The sequence below is a fragment of the Diabrotica undecimpunctata genome, chromosome 8 (assembly GCF_040954645.1).
Source record: "Diabrotica undecimpunctata isolate CICGRU chromosome 8, icDiaUnde3, whole genome shotgun sequence".
In the NCBI taxonomy this organism is placed as follows: domain Eukaryota; kingdom Metazoa; phylum Arthropoda; class Insecta; order Coleoptera; family Chrysomelidae; genus Diabrotica; species Diabrotica undecimpunctata.
Genome location: NC_092810.1, coordinates 114638327 through 114662628, shown reverse-complemented (window position 1 = coordinate 114662628; position 24302 = coordinate 114638327). Strand labels below are relative to the sequence as shown.

At 33.9% G+C, this 24302-nt stretch overlaps 1 protein-coding gene across 1 annotated transcript in view; it reads right to left on the bottom strand.

Moving 5' to 3' along the window:
• LOC140447881 (uncharacterized) overlaps positions 1–24302 on the bottom strand; it is a 42332-nt gene that overhangs the window by 858 nt on the left and 17172 nt on the right. The window contains exons 3-4 of the mRNA XM_072540791.1: positions 24002–24223; positions 4086–4265 (exon numbers count right to left, since the gene is read on the bottom strand). Coding sequence (XP_072396892.1) covers positions 4086–4265; positions 24002–24223 — 402 coding nt within the window. The remainder of the gene's footprint in view (positions 1–4085; positions 4266–24001; positions 24224–24302) is intronic.

Here is a 24302-nt window from a genome sequence, read left to right as displayed (position 1 = left end):
AAAATATTTTAAACTTCTTACTATTCTGTCAATGACCGTTTCTGTAGCATTCATGTTATTTCTTATAGATTCGTTGGTCTTTCTTTTCAGCCTTGATGTTCTAACACTTCTTCTCAAATCATCCATTTCAACTGTCAACTCCCTTCAGGTCTGCATTAACCCTACAGCAGGCACGCCGACTTCCGTTTCATAACCGGGCGCCCTGTGTATTTTGTACACAAAACACATTTTAGTTGATTTTACCAAATTTAGTGCGTTTTAACAAAATGACAACCACGATTTACAAAAATAGTTTATTGTTACATAAAATAATAAACATAAAACATGTACCTACGGGTTACTTCACTCGATTTCTTCTGATTGCTGCCGTTCATTGTTCTTACATTTTACGCAGGTAATTGTGGTTTCTGAATGCATTTTACGTACAAATATTCTACATAGCCCACATCTAACTGTTGTGCTGGAATTTTTTGAGCCTGGACATATTGCACAACTTCCACGTTTTCTAGAGCTTTGCACTTCTGTTCTAGTAGGTTCTTCACATGATTTATATTTCATTAGAAAACCTTGAATATTCTGAGGAAGATATCGCATTGTCGCTCTTTCTGAAAGATGTACTTTCATTAAACTCAAGCTTAAATTCTTTAGAAAAATTCGGCGACATATTTTGGGATTTGTTTTATTGACACAAAACAACACCTGCGCGTTGATACCCGCCATATCCATTAGAGAAAAAAATATAATTAGTGGCCATCTTCTGGTTATTCTTTTTACAGAATATGATGCACACATTTGGTCAATAGTATCCACACCGCCTTTTGTGGCATTATAATCAAGAATAATTTCTGGTTTTTTAGTTTCGACGTCTACGGTAGCAGTGTCATGCATCGTGGATAAAAGTATGACCAACTTACTTTTTTTTGGAACAAATGAAACCAAAGTGACATTTTTCTGGAATCCAAAAAGTGACGTTCCCACTTCTTTTTGTTTTTGGGGTAAAAATTCAATAGGTATTTCCCTTTTGTTTTTTCTCAAAGTGCCAATTGTAGTTATTTTATTTTCCAAAAGGGAAATAGCTAAAGGATAACTGGTATACCAATTATCGGTTGTCAAATTGCGATTTGAACCTTTTATATAATCAATAAGCCTATCTACAATATCACTGGGAAAGTTTGATACAGCATAAGGCCCCTCAGGTTGCCGTCCACAGTAAACCTCTAAATTTCCAACAAAGTAAGTTTGTGCATCGCCCAAAATGAACAGCTTGATACCGTATTTTGCTGGTTTATTTGGTAAATACTGGATGAAACTACAACGTCCTCTGAATCCCTCTAGTTTTTCGTCTATTGTAACAAATTCACCAAGATTATAGGAATTTTTACAGTTACTAACAAATGCGTCCAATATTTTTCTAATTGGTGCAAGTTTGTCATATATTTTCCGTTCATGTCTTGTGGTTTTGTCATCAAAGAACATTGAACGTAACAAAAATAAAAATCTTTTGTAATTCATTACAGCTCTAAGAATTTCTATACCTGTTCCATCAGATGTTCAAAGTTCAAGTGCGTTAGTATGGTTAGCCTTTTTAGTGCCTAGGAGGTAAAGCACTCCCAGTAACGCCATTATTTCACTTTTTGAAGTATGTTTCATATCTCGTTCTCTTTTATATTGAACATATTCTTTTTTACTATCAATGTACAAATTAGTAAATTGTACGATGTTCTCTAATATATCAGAATCTATAATTTTTTCAAAAGCTGAAAGTTCTGAGGTCACTTTTGAAGCCACTGCCTTTGGTCCTGGAAGTATTTTGATAATATTTTTCGTTTTAATTTTTGATTGTGACGACAGCGGAGTCATACGCCATGCAGTTTTTTATCTTAACCTTGAAAATATTCGAAAGCAGTCGTACTTACTGCAGTATTATCCTCGAAGTTACTGGCTCTGTCGTGGTCATTCTGTTCTTGTTCAGATTCAGAATTGTGGTCATCATGGTGTATTATTTCTTCATCTGTGTCAGATTCATCGGAATATTCTATTTCACTAGTTTCTGTTTCTGGGTCTTCATTAAGAATTTTTTATAACTCAGCCTCAGTTAAAAACTTCTTTCTAGCCCTGCAAAAATAAAAAAAAGTAACACACAAATAATATAACAATGCAACTAAATTCTTACATGATATTCTCTCAGCGTAGCCGTTATATTCTTTCTCAATTATGTTACAATATCCTGTTCAACCTAAAATAAAGTAAAACTAAAGTTAATTTGACTTTAATTTCGAATTACAACTTTTTATAAAGTAAAATAATTAATGGATCAAATACTTACACTAGAAGGCGCGCCGTGTCACACAAAACCGTCACACTCTCGTATTTCTAAGAATTCTCACAAAACTATTCGACCGACAGATCTCTACTGGACGAATAGACGCGACGATATCGCCAGATTGACGACACTTCTATTTTTAGACGACTTTTTCTATTGGACGTGTACAAAATACACGGGAGCGCCCGCTCGAGGGTTAATTGTCCATACTTCAGAGCCATAACAAAGAACTGATTCAACTATGGTTTGCTCTATTTTTTTTTGTTCCTTTTGGAAATGTTGCGATCCCACCATAAGGATTTCAGACATCCTACAATTTTACGTTATTATGTTACGTTATGATTAATTCGGTGTTTAATTTAGGTTTCTCCTAAGCCGTTCTTATCAATAAGTGCACCTAAATATTTAAATTTTTTAACATTTCCACGTCCTCGTCTATTAACACTTCAAACCTTGCATCTGAATTGGTAACTAAATATTCTGTTTTCTTCATGCTGACTTGTAACCCCCATTTTACTTATTCTCGGTATAGAAGCTTTATCATAATTTCTAGATCATAAGAATCTTGAGCTAGGACGACTTGGTCATCCGCAAAGTTCAGGGAGAACAGTACGTCATTTCCTACGGAGATTACCATTCCCTGGCAGTAGTTGTTCCAATTTTGGAGAGCTGCCTTAATATATAAATTTAACAGTAACATCCTTGTCTTAGTTCTTTAGTTACTTTTATTGTCTCTGATAGTCTGTTTCAAATTTTTAGGTAAGTAGTGTTATCTCTGTATACTTCTGTGACTATTCCTAAAAGGTATTGACTAATGTCGAGTTGTAAAATTTGCCACAAGTTGAGTCTTGGAACTGTATCATACGCATTTTCTGGGTCGATGAAGGCTAGATGTATTTCGGTACCAACTGCTATTCTTTTATCTATTAATTGTTGGAGTATAAACCAGTTATCAGGGCAAGATCTACCAGACGTAAATCCACTTTGGTCTTCGCTAATTAGATGTCCTACATCATCTTTTTTTTCATTTATTATCTTTCTAAACAATCTCCCAAAAGTAGGTAGGACACTTAATCCTCTGTAGCAGTTAGGATTTTTTCAATTATTCTTTCTAAAGATTGATACTTGGTGAGCGGTTTTCGATACAGGTCGTAGTTTAATTCATTCGTGGCAGCATTGATTAATTAGAAAAGTTATCCGTTCTTTTGTTATTCGTCCACTTGGTGCCCTATCTCTCTAAACAAAATGTGACATGTCAATTTTTATAAAGTGCTAATCTTTGGTATTTTTTGAAGTAGGACATAAGTAGTGCTGTATACTTATGTGTAGGGTAACAAAAGTGCAGTATAACTACAAGTATCCTCCCAATATTGACAAAAATGGGCAAAGTGCCCTTTAAGTTCGGCATAAAGATATTAAAATTATACGCATTCATACTTTTAACAATTGTACAATTTGCTACATCAATAAATAGCATAAGATTGTCAATTAAAAAAAAAACAAAACATCTACAGCAATAGAAATATTAGGCATTTTAATGTTTATTAAACTTTAAGAAAAATATGTCTTAACATATCTCTTTTTCTTCTCGTCTCAGATATGCGTCGTTAATTAGCAATTGAGACACTTTCAGATGAAGCGGCTGATGACGATACCGATGGCCGACACCGGAGTTCAAAAAAACTGCATCGTATTAAATGACAAACGGGCTACTTTGAGTGTCTGGCTGCTTTACTCTAAGAATAAAAATCTGAAAAATTACCCTAATTCATGACCATCTTCGACGTAAGTAACCGATGAATCGGACTCTATATTGCCAACATCAGAAGTCGAAAGAAGATCGTCTTCAGATTCATTTAAATCATCTGTTGAAATTTTTATAGCTTGCAATACCATAAGTGGTCCTGAGTCTAAACTCTGTATCGTTGTGGAACTGGTATGACTAAAAACATAAGAAATAATATTTTAATTAAAGATTGAAAAAATGCACCGAAAAAAATAATAAAAAGTGCATTTAAATTTTTCTGATTTACGAGGAGTTATAATAAAACAATAAACATGTAAGCTAATTTTTAAAATATAGGGTTTCTAGTTAAGGAAAATAAAGTATTCTCGATTATGTTCGTGTAAAGCACATTGTTGTCAAATTACATATATATTGATATATACAGATTCTACTAATTCTAAAATAGAAAAAATTGAAGACCAATTAGAGATGCCTATATCGAGAAGATATCAGCTGAAGAAGAAGAAGAAGAAGAAGAAGAAGGAGTAGGAAAGAGAATACAAATACCATAAAGTTACACTAACTGCAGATGAATTTATTTTATTTATAAAACACCTAAGTGGTGCTTTGGTTATTTACACTCAGTACAAAATATTAGATTAACTCGCAAATTTTCTCTATTAAAAATCCTAAAACTAATGTTTATTGAGTTCTCCAAAATGATATTCCTCACTTTTTTTTAATTTGCTTAAAAATAACATGCACCAGAGTTAAGGAGTTAAACTATTTGCTTCAACTCAGCTAACACAGGCTTTAACAATGCACAGGACTTCCAGAGATAAAGTATTTCCACCAACTCCAAAGGAGATGGTGTACACCAAAGTTGGTCCAAAGTACACTAACTCGAAAGGTTTTGTTCTTTTTGAGTTTGTAATATAATATCTTTTTGATATTATATTACATGCTGATACAGAAGTTGAATAGGCTCTACGTCAGCATGGTTATGAAGTCTGTTTGCTTCTTTGCAAATACTTTATTTGCATCTGCGACCATTTCCACATCTAGGCCTCTGTGTAGGTCGCTACTTCCTATGTACTAGGGAGCATTTACAGTGTTCCTCAGTACTTTATTCTGAAAAGTTTAAATCATTTTATTACTCACACTGGCACATCACCAGAGCTGTATACCATATGTCCATACCAACTTCATTAATTGTTTATATATCATGAGCTTATTATAGGTTTGTTTCTGCAGTAGATGGAAACGGTTTTACAACGCGCGAGTTTGCAACTGTTTGGTCAGATGTTCGACCGTTTTTAAATCGTTTTCAAATAGTCATTCTGGTTTGAAGATTATTTTCCAACAAATAGTTTGACGCAGGCGTACTAAGTATAAATAAATAAGGTTTTTATTCTTAACCTGTAAATATATATTATATTGTAAATATTTTTTAGTTATATATTATATTTTAGTTAATATATTTCAAGTTATATTGAACTGATTATTTATTGGTTATTGTCCAATTCCAACGTTTGGTGTATTTACATTGATTATTATTTATTAAATTAATTTTTTACTAAATATCCAACATGGGAATTATACGTGATACAACTATGATTAAATAACTTATGAAGTGAAAAAAATATATTTTAGGAATCTTCTGAAAGTTCTTCTTCTGATGAAGAGGTGTTTGACATGGAAGAATTGTCGTCGGATGAAGGCTTACAAATAAGAATTATCTTGAAGAAACGGTGTCAAGTTACAACGATTGTGAATTTATTGAACACTTTCGTGTTAGTCGTGCTGTTGCTGAAGATATTGCGAACCACTTCAGATATTCACAATATTTTCATTCTTAAGCGGGAGGCAATGGAAAGCTTGGAGGATATGAACAAACGTTAGTATATTTATGGTTCGTTGGTCACCAGACTGCATCTTTCAGAGATGTAACTGATATATTTGATATTGCTATCAGCACTTTTTTAAATTAATTAGAAAGTTATCATATTTTCTGAGCAATATGGCCCCTCAAGTAATTAAATGGCCATCAGGTGAAGAGAAAATAGAAATTGAGAGAAACTTTAGGCAAAACAATTTTCCAGCTGTTATTGGAGTAATTGATGGGAGTCATATTAAAATAGACAAACCAACAAATGATCCAGACTCATACTTAAATAGAAACATTATTATTCTATTCAGGTAATCACATACTAATACGTATCTTATAACCTTAAAAACTGACTAGAATTTTTATATATATTTTTAGTTGCAAGTAGTTTGTGACCACCAAAGAAGATTAAGAGATCTACTTGTCGGTTATCCAGGATCAATATATGACAGCAGAGTTTTCAGAACTTCACCGTTAGCTGAGACTATAGTTGTAAAGTGCGCAGATTATTTGATTTTAGGAGATAGTGGTTATCCATGTTTGCCCATTCTCCTTACTCCTCTTTAAAGATAGAGGTAACTTAACAAAAAGACAGCTAAATTACAATCTGAAATTAAGCAAAAATAGATATGTAGTTGAACACTTTTTTGGTCTACTTAAGCAGAAATTCCGGCAGTTGTACCAAACAAAATTAAGAGCTGTACCAGATATAATACATTTTATAAGAGCATGTTGTGTTCTTCATAATATGACACTCGAAGACTAATTTAAATATGAGGCAGAAAAAATTGATGAAAATATTTTACCATTTAATTTGGACATTTGGTCTTCAAACATTTTATGGAGAATATTGTTTTGCTGCTAAAAAAATTTAAATGAAATACGTTATATACTTATCAGAAAATGATAGAACAATGTTTGAACTAGAATTTAGTCCTTGGTAAATTCAATAATAATATTTTTTACTTGTGTTTTTGAGCCTTGAAAATCGTAATTTTGGGCTTTTTTCAGTTTTAAATCGTTTATAACTAAGGCAAGCGACTTATTTTGTTCAGAATAATCTAAAAAATAAAATAAATTGTAAGGGCTGAAAAAATTTATTATTACAATTTGTTTAAAAAGATTGTATAAAAACATTTGAACAATTTTCGCCTGTGCGACCTCTTGTACCTTATTTTGGGGTATCTCGTGAAAGTGAATATGCAAAAAAATCCTATAGGAATATTTTTCCGAATGAACCCACACAGTCTTGCGAAACCTCGCAACGTGAATGGACACACCAGAGAAGTAGTTTCAGACCAGAAAATCGGTACCAAGAGAACACAACAGCAACGGACCAAATCGGGAACTAGCGAAACGGGTCGCAAAACGGCATACACGTGTATCAACGCGCGCGAATCCGCGAACGGAATCACGGTATCAACGGGTCGCGAATCTGGACTCGTGGACCACCGGAACAAACTATAGATGCAAAATTGCCACCAATTGCAAAACTGGCAATCAAAATCGAATGCGCGTGGCGCTAGCCGGCCAATAATTTTTAGAACGGGTTATTGAAAAACATAATAGGTGACAAGGGAGTATCGAGACATGGTGCTGTACTGGAGATCCTCAACGTAGGACCCAACCGAATCGCGCAAGTGCACATCCAACCAAGGTTCAGTACACGCACACACACACACACACACTAACCCACACACACACACACACACACACACACACACACACACACACACACACACACACACACACACACACACACACACACACACACAAACACTTGAACCCCCAATAATACACTTACAATTACACACATTAACACAAATTCATACGCATTAAATTTACTACACCAACACAATTCATACACTTACAAATCACACATACACATATACACACTTTCAAATTACACAATTCATACACACATAAGTACACTTGATCACACACCACATCAACATGCCACGAACACGATCAAAGGCACGAAAACAAAAAAAAACCACCAAAATCATCAGATTCAGAATGGGATACAGATACATAAACACATTCCACAATATCGCACACATCACAAGTGTCTATAACCGTAGATGGACACGAACCAAGGACATGGCAGGATTGAGGGCGGGCTCTGACAGAAGTCTGCCTCCAAAGTCATGAGGTGGCCAGCGAACATATCACACCAATAGTCCACTATATACACCAAAAACAGAAAATATCACCAATTACACCAGAGACATAACCCTCACCACCACCCGCACCCACTATTCCCAAAATAAGAGAGTGGGAAGAGAATCTGCAAGCCATCACAGTACACAGTCACATAACCGTATCCAAGAGAAAATCCACAGAATAAACAGATACAAACAACACAACACCAAGAATACTCACCACTCCAAAAAAAACACAAAGAAATACATACATACATACACACAGAACAACACAATCTCACCCCGTCCACATCCAAAGCAGATTCACTTTACTAATACATACTCATCACCCAGACACAAACCCACATATACACGCACCACACCTCAACAAACATTTACTCAAACAGTAATAGCCAACAAGCAACAAACACCACACACAATCCTTAATTAGAGAATCGAGGACATCCCCCAGATATCTGTCAGCAGAGACCTTTCTACTGAGTCCTCAAAGACCACAACTTAATCCGTCAATTAAACTCAATCAAAGTCTTCCCTATACAAAAGACAGCCTCAGTGCGAACTCGAGATGACACTATCTCAATAAATTTGGGATACAAATCCAGAAAACCCCCTAACCGCAACCCGTTCCTAATGATCCCCAAACCTTTCATTTAGTCATTGCCGACAAAAAACTTTCTCAAAAAAACATCGAGGATAACCTATCTGAAAACAAATTTCCTTACACCAAAATAGTTCGCATAATTGCCCGCTCCACTAATCAACACACCTCTTATACCAGAGTTTTCACGAACTCTGAAACTAAGTTCGCCGATGCACTCTCGAATGACATCAAGATCGAAGGAGAACGGCTTGATTGCGAAATTCCAAAATCAAGCAATTCCGATCCGGTTCGACTGAAATACTATTCGAAATATAGCAAAAGCTGACATCTCAGCAGCGAATGCAGAGAAAATTGATTCACTGACCCAAAATGTCCCAAACTGTAATGGAGGCCACCCCGCATTCTCACCAAGATACCCACACGCAATACGCAACCCAAAAACTTCAAACCCAACCCAACCCGTATACTAACCCAAACAAATCCCTTCATACGACCTTTCCTTTAATATGAAATCCTTAATCCCTTTCACTTTCATGATCCTTTTTAATGTCTTCCCTGAAAAGAGGAGTGACACCATCCGTTATCTTAACCAAATGTCCCATACACTGTATGGGTACGCCATATCCACTTCCTGTTATAGTCACCTAATAAATCAGATCTTCACCCACCTCCGCACATAAATATACAACACAACACTCACATCCACATCTCATTACATTACATTACATTACATTACATTACATCTCATACACACATATCATTTACCCACACACAACATCTAAATATATTTATCATTTACCCTACACACTTTACCTCCACCAAGTTCAGAATCCTAAACATAAACTTCCAGAGAAAAATCTAATAACTCACAACCGATAACTACACTAACATCCCAACAACCTTACAAACACACACACCCACTACATCAAATACCAAACAGTGAGCACCACACATACTCCTTAAGAGTCGAACTAAAATCACAAGGGCAGGGGGAGATTGGTTTTCTGTGGTTTCCCAATCTCATTGCACAACGATACCTGATTCTAGGTGAGGACACAGCCACAGCTATCCTCCACACGTTTATACCAAATAAAACAAAAGGCCAACAATCTGAAAAGAACTTTTTTTCCATCGAACTTGTACTTAGTAGCGGGCTTGGTTCACACGGCATCCAACAAGGTGGAAACAATTCTCCTGAAACTCCGGCCTTACAGCTACTGCACACCTATCTCGGAGAGCGGCTGCATGAAATTGACGTTTCAAGCCAAAATTTTCGGACACGTTCCTTGAAGAAGCGATAGCCTAAACAAGGTAAAAACTCTGGTTCTCTCAGATGAACCCGAGCTTTTCGCCTTGTATAAATATTTAAATACAACTCTTGCTCTAGGCCTGGTAAACATTTCAAGAAATAACTTATAGGTATAACAGTATATTTTTATACGAGTTTATGTTCAAGTTTATTTATACGGGATTAAATTATTTTCTTTTGTTCAAATTTTAGAGCTAATAAAAATCCAATATAAAAAACATAAAAATAAGTACATAAAAGTTGCACTCTTACCTTGTAGCATAAAAAACGGGTTATTTATTGAAATGCAAATTTAAAACGAAAAATAACATGATCATCATACCGCCTACTCTTATAATATTTACCTACTTGCAAATTTAAAAGGTTGATAAAAACATTGCTGCATTTAGTTTATCTTAATTCTGTATTTTATGTGCAAACCTTAACTGTGAAACTTATAGAACATTACGATATTACTTAATATACAATTTGATTTTTATTAATAGATTAAAATTGAAAGGTTTATATAAACAAACAGTAAAATATGCAAATTACATGTATTTTAGTAAAAACAACGACTTTGTATAAATAAACGTTGGCCAATGAAATAATAATAAGTTTTCTAATAAAAACAAAATGATTTATTCCCTTTTTTTAAGTTGAAAGCATAATGTGACAGCTTTCCTAATTAGCAGTAAACTAAGGGAGAAGGTTTTAGATTTTAAAGCTATATGTGGAAGATGTGATCTTATGTCAAAATAGAGAACAAGTTATCCAATTTAACATTCATTACTGTATATACTCCGTGAGAATGCCAAAGAAGAAGACAAAAATGAGTTTTGCGAGAAATTCAAAGAGATATACGAAAATATAGCCAAGAATGGGGTATTAATTTTACTAGGCGATTTCAACGCAATGATAGGAAAAGAAGAGATAAATAAATCATCATCATCATCCAGCCTTAAGAGTCCACTGCTGAACATAGGCCTCTTCCTCATGTTTCCAACCCCGTCTATCTTGCGCCGCTCTCATCCAGTTTTTATCGAGTCTTCTTAAATCGTCAGTCCATCTTGTAGGTGGTCGACCGACGCTTCTCTTGTCTTCCCTTGGCCTCCATTCCAATAACCTCTTTGTCCATCGCCCATCTGTCATTCTGGCTATGTGTCCTGCCCATCTCCATTTTAGTCTGGCTATCTTCTCGATGATGTCAGTCACTCCGGTTCTTCTCCTGATGTCTTCGTTGGTTATTCTGTCTCGCAGAGTTATTCCTAACATGGACCGCTCCATTCTTCTCTGCGTGACTCTCATTTTGGTAGCTGCTGCTTTTGTTAAGGTAAGTGTTTCTGCTCCGTACGTCAAGACTGGGAGGACGCACTGATCAAATACCTTTCTCTTTAGGCATGTGGGTAGCTCACTTTTAAAAGTTTCTCTCAGTTTTCCAAATGCTGCCCACCCAAGGCCGATTCTTCTCTTCAGTTCATGAGTCTGGTTATCCCTGCCAATCATAATTTCATGTCCCAGGTATTTATATCTATCTACGAGTTCTATTTCTTTTCCACCAATACTGATGTTCTGGTTGGGTACCAAATTGGTCATGATTTTTGTTTTCGAGATATTTATATTTAAACCTACACTTTCTGTAGCCACAACGAGTTCCTGTACCATCTCTCTTGCCATACCTAGATCTTCAGCTATTATAAGTATATCATCGGCGAAACGTAAGTTGTTTAGATATTCTCCATCTATTTTTATTCCCTTTGTCATCCAATCCAAATTCTTAAAAGCATGTTCTAGCACCGTATTAAAAAGTTTAGGTGACATTGGGTCTCCTTGTCTAACATCCCGTTCTATTTTTATGCGATTACTGTTAGTATGTAATCTGACAGTGGTTGTTGCCTGCAGGTATATTTTGTATAATAATTTAGTATATCTATAATCTAGCCTGCATTCTTTAAGCGCCTGTAATATTTTGCTTAGCTCAACTGTGTCAAAGGGTTTGTGAAAATCGATAAATATTAGAACTTAGAACTAGAGGTTTATTGTATTCCACTGCTTTCTCTATTAGGGTTTTTATACTTTGTAGATGGTCATTTGTTCCGTAACTTTTTCGGAATCCTGCCTGTTCCCTTGGTTGATAAGTCTTTAATTTTCTTTCCATTCTCTTAAAATAAATATATACATACATAAATACATACATACATACATAAATAAATATATAGCTGGAAAGGAAACTTTCCACACAGTTACAAACACTAACGGGAGGATGCTTTGTAACTTAACCGCAACAACAGACACATTAGATATATAGATTGATAGATAGATAGATAGATAGATAGATAGATAGATAGATGGTTTATTGGTAAGAAATGAATAAAAAAGTATTTTTTACTTAAAGTCAAAGATAAAAAAATATATGTCAATATAGTTAATATACACATAAATATAAATATAAAACATAAAACATAGATACAGTGTTTCTTAACTTATACTGTTGACAATTACAACAAATTAAAATTAGAAGTAAAATACTCCTCATATGTAAAAAAGGCATTCACTTTAAGATAACTCCTAATTTTTGCGCCTTAAACTAATGAAAATTAAGAGCTTTTATTCTAGCTGGCACTAAGTAGTAGAATTTTATGGCTAAATACCTTGAACCGTTTCTGGATCTCTCCAGTCGGCCAAATTCTGGTATAAAAATATTGTTAAATCTGGTGGGATAATTGTATTCTACATTCTACATGCGCATTGTATTGGCTAAGATTTTGTTTAATGTGCCACAGACACTGCATAATGTATACACAAGGTAAAGTTAAAATTTTAAAAGCTCTAAAGGAGTTTCTACAGTCTGCTCTATAACAGAGCCCAGAGATAATACGAACACACTTTCTTTCTTGTGCACACACTTTATCAATATGACAAGAGTGGCCCCAGGAGAGAACAGCATATGTCAGATGAGAATGGAAATTACTATGATAAGCTGTTAAAATAGTTTCCCTGAAAGTTACGTGTATAAGGTTCCTAAAGAAGAAAAGGCGTCGGGAAAGCTTTTTCGATATATTAACTATATGTTGTTCGCAGGTTAATCCTGCAACCAAATATCCAGAAACTTCGCTCCGGTTACACATTGTGGTAGAGCAACGTTTTCAACACAAGTGTTATTTATTAAAGTAAAATGAACACTTTGTGATTTAGAGTTGTTCAAAGAGAGACAGTTAGTTAAAAACCAATTGAATAAGTTTATTTCAGATGTTTGGCAATCAAGGGTGTCGAATTCAAAAAGGTGATAGCTTACATAGAAAGTAGTGTCATCAGCAAATAAAACCGTGTTAACTGTTTCATTTTTAAAGTTCACTAGATCATTAATATAGATAAGAAATTAAGCCTTGAGGGACACCAAACAACAGAGATTGTTTTTGAGAATCACACTGGTTGAAGTGAACATATTGATCACGATTTGATAGATATGAATCAATTAGTTGAATAGCATCACTATGAAAATTATAATAAGTAACCACAAAATACAACGTACCTCTACATATGGCATTTATTGACTTTCACAAGGCTTTCGATAGTATTGAAACTTGGTCCTTTTTGTCAGCCCTGAGGGATGGTCGCATAGACTCACGGTACACTACACTTATTAAAAACATTTATTTTATGAACAGGCCACATTCTACATCAAAATCAATGAAGACGAAAAAACTAAAAAATGCGTCTTGGTAAAGGTATTAGACAAGGTGATACTATTTCACCAAAACTTTTTACGTTAGCATCGGAAAATGTGTTCAAACAGCTCGACTGGGAGCAAAAAGGTTTAACCATTGATGGTGTACGTTTAAGTCATTTGAGGTTTACGGACGACATAGTATTATTTAGTACAGATATCAAGGAACTGGAGCGAATGCTTAAGAAATTAAATCAGCAGTCAAATAAAATAGGTCTTAAAATGAACCTTCAGAAAACAAAAATAATGAGTAATTTACAAACTAATATTGTTATTGACAACGTCAGTCTTAAAAATGTAGACCATTATACACTGTGTGTCAGCCAAATGGAATAAATTAGCTAATAAATAAATGAGGGAGCAATAAAAACGGTCGAACACGTCGATTAGTATTTATAGTTGCGCATTTTTTTCCATAATAACTGTTTAAATAGAATACCCTGTATATTAATTAATTTTTAGATTCCCCAAATCATTTTAGACATTTTTTGAATACAATGTACTATACCTATCTTTGGCTGTTTCGGAAATATTAAGCAAAATTCAAAAATTCACATTTAAAAAAGAAAATTATCTATTTGTCGAAAGACGCTACAACATATTCAAAAACTTCTAAGTAATACAAATCTAAACAATAATGTCAATGTAGGAGATGTTCAAATGAAAAACCTAGATATCACAATAAAACTCAAAAAAGCTTATGAAAATGACAATGGAGAGATGGACGGCAGCAATAATAAAACATGACGACATCTTAAAAAATATAGAAATAGCAACTGGAGTATGACAGGGCGACTCTCTATCAACGTCACTATTTAACGTCGCTATAGAAGAAACAATAACAGCTACCGAAATGAAAGGTACAATTAGAACATCGACGTCGCACCTTGTGGCGTACGCTGATGACATAGCACAAGTTGCGAAGTTGTGCAAGGAAGCATCCAAGAGATTAGAGAAGAAATATGAGTTTGAAAAGGTAGAACATTTTAAAAATCTTGACGTTCCCGATAATGGAAGTGATGAAAGAAACATCAATGAAAGAATTTTGGCAGAAACTTACTCAGAATACTTAACTGAAAATTTACAGAGGAGCAATTAGACCAGTAATCACATATGGTGCTAAAAATCATTCGGAGAATAGCAGGCTCACTAAACTTAGGTAATAATGAATTTAGAAAACTAATGAACCATTAGTTAAGAGAACTTTTAAAAGGAGAATACATAGTCAGAACTATCAAGGCACATATATTTAGATGGGCGGGACATCTAGAAAGGAGAAATCCAGAAGCAGTTATCAAGAAAAGCACTAAATGGAGATTAGTATCAGACAGTCCACGAGAAAGACCGAAGACGAGATGGGAGAACCAGATAATTGCGGACCTTAATAAAATGGGAGTTAGAGATTGGAAAACCATAAGCAAAAACAGGAAAGAATGAAGAATAATTGTAGAAGGCGCCAGGTCACACAACCAATATATATATATATATATATATATATATATATATATATATATATATATATATATATATATATATATATATATATATATATATATATATATATATATATATATATATATATATATATATATATATATATATATATATATATATATATATATATATATATATATATATATATATAGACTCTGTTGATGATGATACAATATTTTACGTTTTATAGTGGTTAGTCAGGTAATAATTAAAGTTGTTAATGAGTATTACATAGGTGTTATAAAACCGATAAAGAATTCATAACTTAGAATGTGAATTATCAGCCTTACAATATAAAAATGCAAACATTTCCTGTAAGATTAAATTGTTTTCCTCCTAGTTTTTTCCATGTTATCAATACAATAGTGTAGAGAAAATTATTGTCATAAATATGCAAATTGAACTTTAATCACACTTCTATTCAGTGAAGTAGAGAGATGAAAGATAGACTAAATATTATTTAATTAGTACTACTCGTTTTATTTATTATCAGTTTGATGAATAAATTTTACAACTTTCGTACGTTTTTAAAATGCAATTAAATATTTTACATTCCTTTTAACATTTTGCTGTTCTTCTTAGTTTAAAATGTTCATCTTTTTGTTTATTCTCAATTATCTGTTTTTTCGGCTGCACGAAGGTCTTCTGTAAATAGTTACTATTTTTTTTCACATTTTTTTCACAAATTACTTTCATACATTACTTTTTGTATGCCTTATTATTTAACATAGATGAAAAATCCCCTAATTATGCCAACGATACAGGCACAATAGTGTGGTATTGAAAATTACGCCAATGCAAGGAATAAGTAGCAGAAAGAAATATTTTAGGACACCAACGCCATACCGACATTATGTAGATAACGAATGCAAGAGTTTGACTGCAATTCAAGACAAATTATTAATTATTATTTGAAGATATAGCAACAAGGCACACTGAAATAGACAGTCCCTACGGCTCAGAAAAATATAAACGAAAAATTAACAATGGCCAATATACGGCTTTAAGATGAAAGATTTCCAGGACCTAATAAAGTGCATCATAAAATTTTAACGCTATTAGACATAAACCAAATCACAGTTCTTACTACTATTCAGCATATAGGAGACTGGTTGACAACTTACCAAAAGATTCGCTTCTATCAAGAACATAGAGAATAGTTTAATGAACCATATACTTACAGTATTCCTTACCACCACTTACCCGCGCATATACACCAAATTAGTATAACAATTAAATGAAGTTCAATTTGATTTAAGTGTAGGACTTAGAACGGGAAAAACACTTTTCTGTTTGCAAGTTCTAATACAGAGAGCCATGTTTCATCGATGTCAAGAAGCATTTGACAAAAAACCATATAAAAAACTAATAAATACGCTAAAAATATTTGGACTTAATGTTAATCTTAAACTTATACCTCCAACAAAAGGAACACTGTGATTTGAACGTAAACCCTAGAGTCGAAAAAGAAGTTCGACAGAGTTGTATGCTGTGACCAGCACTATTTATCATATACTATAAAAATATCTTCAGATACGTCCTAGATGAATTAGAAGATGGTGTTATAGAAAATAGCCAAGTTATAAACAGTATTAGATATGCAGACTATACCGCATTGTTCTCTAGTGCGCAGTTACTCCAAAGAATGATAGATAATATTTCAGGCTACAAAACTAAATTGTAAGAAGACATAAATAATGATCATTAGTAAGAACACTGGGGGGAGATATTGGGATCATGGCTATAAAATAAAACTTGTATTTAAAAAAGCCAGAAGACTTTTTTAACTGTATTGGGATGATTCTCTGCAATTTGGCTTTAATTATCAATATACGCATAATAATTCTTAGATGTTATTATGGAATAAAAACCTGGAGTCTTACAGAAAATATCATAAAACGATTAGAGGCATTTGAAATGTGGTGCTATTGACTTATGTTAAGGGTCTTATATATACACACAGATCTAACATAACTATTCTCTAGAGGATAAGAAAAAACAAAGGCATTACAAACACTGCAAAGAAGAGAAAATTGGCTTTCTTTGGCCACATTATGCGTAATAATACGTATCGACTTCTACAGTCGATTCTATGAGGCAAGATTGAATTAGAGGGAGATCCCAGATGCAGACGCATATCCTGGCTAGCCAATATTAGGAAATGGAGTGGTCTTACGTCAACTGACATATGATCAGTGTCGAGACGATGACGATGAAGGTGCACCTGAATGACACGAGGCTACTTTCATAACATATAATATATATGTTACGGTAAGAGTAGATAATTGGTAATTGTATACAATTTTGTAAGATCGATACATGTAAGATACACATCAAATCAAAACCGTCATACAAAACTCTGACCACTTGTTTGCTTGGTTGCTTTCCAATCAGAAACTCAGCATATTTTCAATGTCTAAATTGGCACGTTTAACAGATTCTTGTGACTGACTGTGCCTTGGCTTACCGTGTACTATCTTTAAAGCTTCCACAATCTTGCAATTGTAGAAGCATAGTTCTTCTACAATTATGTTGAAGAATAATTGTCGTCCATTGTCGCTTTTAAGAATGCTAGGAGCTCCAAAGGCACAAAATATGCCAAGAAAAACTAATACAACTTCTTTGCACGATAATTATACTAACTTTGGTAAGTGATCTTCGTAGACAAAAATAAATTTGAATTCATTATCTGCTTGTATAACCACTTGTAGTAGGGTATTCTACAACTAGTTTTAGATTAACTCAATTTACATTGTTTCTTAACCCATGAAGGACGAAGTTTTCGAAAATCTTTATTTTACATAAATAATACAAATAACTCTTATGAATGGACAAAACTTACTTAGAAAAAGACAAAAATAATTATTAAATATATTAAAACCTAAAAATATTGCCTGTTGCTAAATGGCAACGCTAGGTTCCTATGGCTACATTAACCGAATGAAATGAAAGTAAAAAATATTCTATGAAATTGAGAGATAATCGGCAAAAAACTTTCTATAGCTGTGTATGAAATCTAACATTACACTTTGTGCACAAACCTACTTCACATTTGGCGCATCTTGTTCTCATGATCGACTTGCATTCTTCACCTGCACACCTAATTTTCTTTTTATTTGGTACTGGTTCCAGTAAATGCCCAACTCCATCGTATCTAATATCATCAGATACTCTATGAAAGGAACGACTTGAGAGTGAACTAGACGGTCGGCCACCTTGTTTTGCAGGCACTCCGTATTTGGTCAGATAGGCTTGCACAATTTCACGCCTAAACTCTAACTGTGTCAACTTGTTGCCGGATTTTTTATGTAGCACCCACGCATTTTGTATAGTCGCATCTAGCATCCAGGTAATCAAGCTCCAGTACCATTTTTTTGCCCTCATTCCTATTCTAAAGCGGTTTATATTTTCGTCCATTAGGTCGGTGCAACCCATTGCATTATTATATTTACCAATCAGGCATGGACTTTGAACCTGGATGATTTTCTTTTCAGCTTGTGAATATCTTTTCACGAGCGATTGTGGTTCCACCCCATAACATGTTGACGCTACACTTACGACGCTGTTATCCAACCATCTTACAACTATAATACCAGTTTCTCTCTCGAGAATCGACTCTACATCACCCCTTGTGCGTTTCTGGATATTAGCTTTCGATTCTATAGGGCAGTTTTTGGGAATGCGATTTTCCCGTATTGTTCCGGTAAGGCTTTAGCCACGATCCTTTATATGTTTCAAAAGGTGGAGGCTCGTAAATAAATTGTCGCAGAAAAATTTGTAGGGTAATCTTGATTTATCATTGGGCAGTTCATCGAGCATTGTGACGAATGGAGCGGCACATGCTCCTAAAACTTTATAATAACGATTATTTGCTTTGGGATCGGTTCCTTGGTACATGTTGAAGCTTACAAGATACCCACTTTTAGTGTTGAGGCACCAAACTTTGTATCTGAAACGAATCGGCTTTCCTTTTATGAACTGTTTACATAAGTGGCGTCCAAAGTATTTCACCATAGATTCGTCGTAATTTAATTCGCTTTCAGGGACGTAATATTCTTTATATTTTTTCTGTAAATAGTCAGCTAAGGGTCTGATCTTGTGATATTTGTCCCTTTCATCGATGGCTTCATTATTTGCAAGGTGGAAAAAACGCCAAATTGTAAGGAACCGATCTCTTTGCATAGCGTTCATGACCATTGCATTACCCATATCGCCTTTCGTATCCCAGTAAAATTTTTTTCCCGGGAGCCAATTATACCCCGATAGAATCAAAATGGCAAAGAAACACCTCATTTCTCCTGCGGAAATTTTGGGGTCGGGAAAGTTCTTCTGTAGTGCATAACTCCTGCATTGGTTGAGAATGTAACTAATTATATCCTCGTCGAAAAATAATTCGAACATCTCGACAGGTGTCAACGTATTGAATGGTTCGTAGCTATATTCTGGGAAACTAGCGGCATTGTCGACCAAATCACCCGTTATCCAATTTAGGGACTCGTATTCAATTTTCTTCACTTGAGAGGTAGTTTGTGGGATGAAACTTCCGCTGCTTTCCTGGGAAATATCCATCACTTGAACTGCATCTTCTTCGATGTCGTCATCCTCCTTGTCCGCTTCTTCGCCATACATTTGCACCTCAACATTTGCTTCCAGCTGTTTTCTAGACAGATTGTCGATGAATCCTCCCCCATCCTCCTCGCCAGAATCTTCATCAGTGAGGTCTCCAATATTTGGGGGCTCAACATAAATATTTCTAATGTTGACGTCATCTTCGTAAACCATGTTCAAAGCTTCTTGTAGAGAGAAACCCCGCCTGAAAAAACAAGATGCCTGTAGATACTAGCGTTGTCATATGGCAACGCGATGAATAAAAACAAAATATTGTACTTTTTTTCAAGGGTTGTCAAATATTCACAGAGGGAAAAAAATGACCTTTCTATTAGAGCATAATTGTTAGTTTAGCCACTTAGATGTAATAGTTATTCAGAAGTAATTGACAAATTGAGCTACTTACACAAATCTTATATCCATTTTTACAACTTTCAAAAACGGTAACTATAAAATCTCACAAACACCAACGAATTAAGTTTTTGTTAGGTGTATATCTTCAAATCACTTATTTTCTGCAGACCGGCACGTTCTTGAAAACAAAACAAACTAACATAACCTCAAAATAATAAGATTCGTACGTCAATACCAGTGTTGCCATATGGCAACTCCAGTCCTTCATGGGTTAAACTTTGTTACTTCTCTTTTGATAGCAAAACCGTATTGTGCTTTTTACTAATCATCACTTCAAGTACTTTTGTAGTTAAACGCTCTTCCACTGGTAAATCAAAAATAATCAGTTCTAGGATAATTTACTCTACATTTCATTACATTTATGTAGATAGGTTTACATAAAACGTTATGTCGGTAAAGAAAACGCTTTAAAGATAGGTAGGCAACATTGTTAATTAAAAAACACGAAGTACATGCCAAATCAGGCATGTACTTCGTGTACTGCGCACATCATTATAATTTAAATTTCTTACTTGTACCAAAAGCCTCTGGGAAATATGTATAATTACCGGTAAAAGTAGAAAATAAAGGGTTTTTATTGTATAGGATGTACATATATATATATATATATATATATATATATGTCATCTAGAATTTTTTTGTACAGTATGTTTGAGAATCTATTGTCGTTATTAAAAAATAAAATAGTTTAGCGCAATTTCAGAAACAATCTAAATGAAAATTTATTTGATAATGAGTTTTGATCAGTAGAAATATTAGAGTAGATAAGTCTCTGTTTTGCATTTAGGAATATATTTAGATGTCTTTTATTATATTTATTATAAGTTCACAACCTTTTCGAGGTCATTTTGTGTGTATCAATCGCTTATATCGACCCATAAGATTATTTAGTGTCCCTGTCAATCCAACAAATGTTAAAATAATGAAAAAATATTAAATAAAACAAACCAAAAAAAAAAACAAAAAAAAACAAGACATTTAACTAAAAAGTAAAATGAATAAAATAACCAATGCAATATGTCGTTGTTTGGTAAATGGGTTCAGTAACCGCAGTCATCATAAAGAAGGGGAAGAATTATGTTTATTATATATCATATGAGGAGCATACATGCAAAAACCGATAAATCCACTTTTTCCAATTTCGAGATAAATGCCAAAAACTTATACAGCAAAATCCCATAATAATTTAAAGAAACATCATATTGGAATTAAATAGTAGTAGTAAGTCATGCATTAAAATCCTAGAATTTTAATATATTATCTTTTTTTACTGTTTTTATTTGTCTTTTTTTTTTTTAATTTATCGGGTTTTGTTTGAAAACCGAAATTTATCGGTTTTTGTCTGAAAGATATTTGCAAGAGCACCATATTTTTGTTGTTAATAAAAGAAAATAAACGAACTATAATGTAGAAAATTATTTTTATTATTTAACAAGTTGAAAAAAGTAAAAAAGTCAAGTTAAATCTGAAGTGTTGGTTCCTCTTCCTCTTTCTCCTCATCCTTTTCATTTGAACTTTTGCCATTAAGCAATTCCCGGTACCAGTCAAGTTCTTGTAATTTCTCCCACTCTTTATCGAACTGTTGATTTAGTAAGTGTTTAAGGGATTTTTTTTTCTTTTCGGGGATACCCCGAGTCAATTTTTTTTCTGAGATGGTTAACTCAATATCGGAAAATTTTGGTTTCAAAAGTTTTTCAAAATTTTCCAACCCACTGGTAAAATAATAGTTTTGGAATGAACGTATTTTTATGAATTTGCCATTGTTAAATTTTTTTATTACAATTTTCTTTCAAGCCCACTTGAAGCTCTTTCACATTAAACAATCTCCAATCAGTGCCTATCTTTTTAACAACAGCTTTTTTTCTTAGAAGCTTTTCTACTCTTCCAAATACCCTGTCTGCTGGCAAATACGAATGGCCCCTGACTGGAAATACAAGTAATATTTCTGTTACTTGAACTGGAGCTTTAAATCTAAGCCAGAAGTACAGCGAATGAAAAATATGGGAGTTTTTGTTTTGTCCACCGCACCCGTCGCAAAAGAGGCGAAGTGTCGTAATATTATCGTACTCTAAAGAATCCAAGTAATTAACAAGTGCAGAACCTATTTCAATTGATCCTCTACCTGCCTGATCTTCAGTCCACGTAAAAAAAGTTGGATGTTTGGATTGGCTATCAACGCAGCAAAAAACATACATGCTAATCTCCTGTGCATAAAACGCATCATTAATAGGCGTTTTGGGCAAAGGCTGCACCTGCTGCATATCAAAGCAGAATGTAATGGAATTTTCAGGAGTTTCTTTTAGCAGACTATAAAATGCATTAGCCCTCTTTTTGTGGATACTTAACTCAGTTCGAAACTCTCTTTTCTTTACCTCGTTAATTTCCGTTCTAATTTTGAATTTAAGTCTGGTACATTGTGCGCACACATCTGATGCTGGAGTAGAAAACTCAATGTTAAAATCATTAACGAATATCCTTCTAAACATCGAAAAGTTTACATTATGTTCAGGGTCGCATTGAGTGAGGTACATGCCATGTAATTTCTTTATGCTTAGATCAGCGACCAAATAAATTCGTCTTACTTTCTTTCTATTATAATGACTTTCTCTTCCTTGTAGTTTACCAATAAACTCTATTTTATTCTTTTTGACAACAGATTTTGTGGACACGTGATCTCCACCCCGATTTTCTTTTGGAATATTTCCGTCTGACAATGTTTTAGCAACGTAGTTTTGCGATCTTTTTTAATATTCACACATTTCAAGAAAAATGCCTGACATACCTGAACTTTTTCTTGCTGACTCTTTTCGACAAGAAGTAGTGTACGGAAAAGTTACGCCCCTTGATTGCTCGTTCTGTTGTCGATCTTTTCCTTTCAATTGGAACTACTGACATGTAATGACACAATTTAATATCCTGTTCTGACTTCACATTATTTTCAAAAATTTTATTTCGAATGGCTCGAATGTCACTTTTAGCCATGCTATTGCAGTGATAAGTAGGGCCATTATGTTTGCAAACTATTGTAAAGTTTTCCAAATGAGGATCGCTATCACGATATCTAAAACAAAAAATGGATTAGGTAACGAACGTCTTAATTTATTCTTTACCTGTTACCTTTGCTTTTGCAATTTCTGCCTCTTGGTCTCACTTTTCTGTTTTTTCCTATTTCCTATACTAATTTCCAACACACTTGCTTCCATTGTTAAAACTTAATAAAATTATGTTAAACAACTGCTTAATACGTAATTCATAAACAACATAACATAACCTCTTAATCCTTTGCCCCTAAATTCCGAAAACGTGATTAAGGTAACACAGTCCTCTCGTTTTTAATTTACAAACTACTACCATAGGAAAAGAAGTATACTTCTTTGTTTATGCTACTACTATAAAACGAAGCCCAAAACAGCATAAACAAACCTGCTATAAGTATGCACTATATTATGGATTCACATCATCGATGGCGAATTAATTATTTAAAGATATATCGGGTTTTGCTTGAAATTTGGATTTATCGGCATTTGCTCGAACTGGTGAACTTTGTTCATCATTTTAAAGGAAAAATATCGGTTTTTGTTGGAATTTTATATTCTAGAAACATAGAGGGCTACTTAATTGATATTAATCCATATTCAGGTTAAAAAATTCAAAAAATGGATTTATCGGTTTTTGCATGTATGCTCCTCATATATAATATGACAAAATTCATAAATTATTTATTTATTTATATAAGACATGTGTTTTGTCTACGCCTATGAACTACTTACCTTATTTGAATAATATTAGAAAAATCGTAATTGATAACGTTCAGCAGAACAATGCATTTTGTTACGTTGTATGCGATGTCTCTGGGATAAAATTCTAGAGCGCTGCGGGCATCCAATTGTGTCAGTATAATAGGCACTTCCTTGTGTTCGTATTTAAAATGAGAGCCCAAAGTGAATAGAGATACGAATTTATTGCAGTTGGCTTTTGGGCACTGGATTGGTCTAAAATCATTAAATTAACTTATGTAAGATAATATTAAGAAAGCTTAAAAAAATATAAACTGATTTTATTTAGTAACTA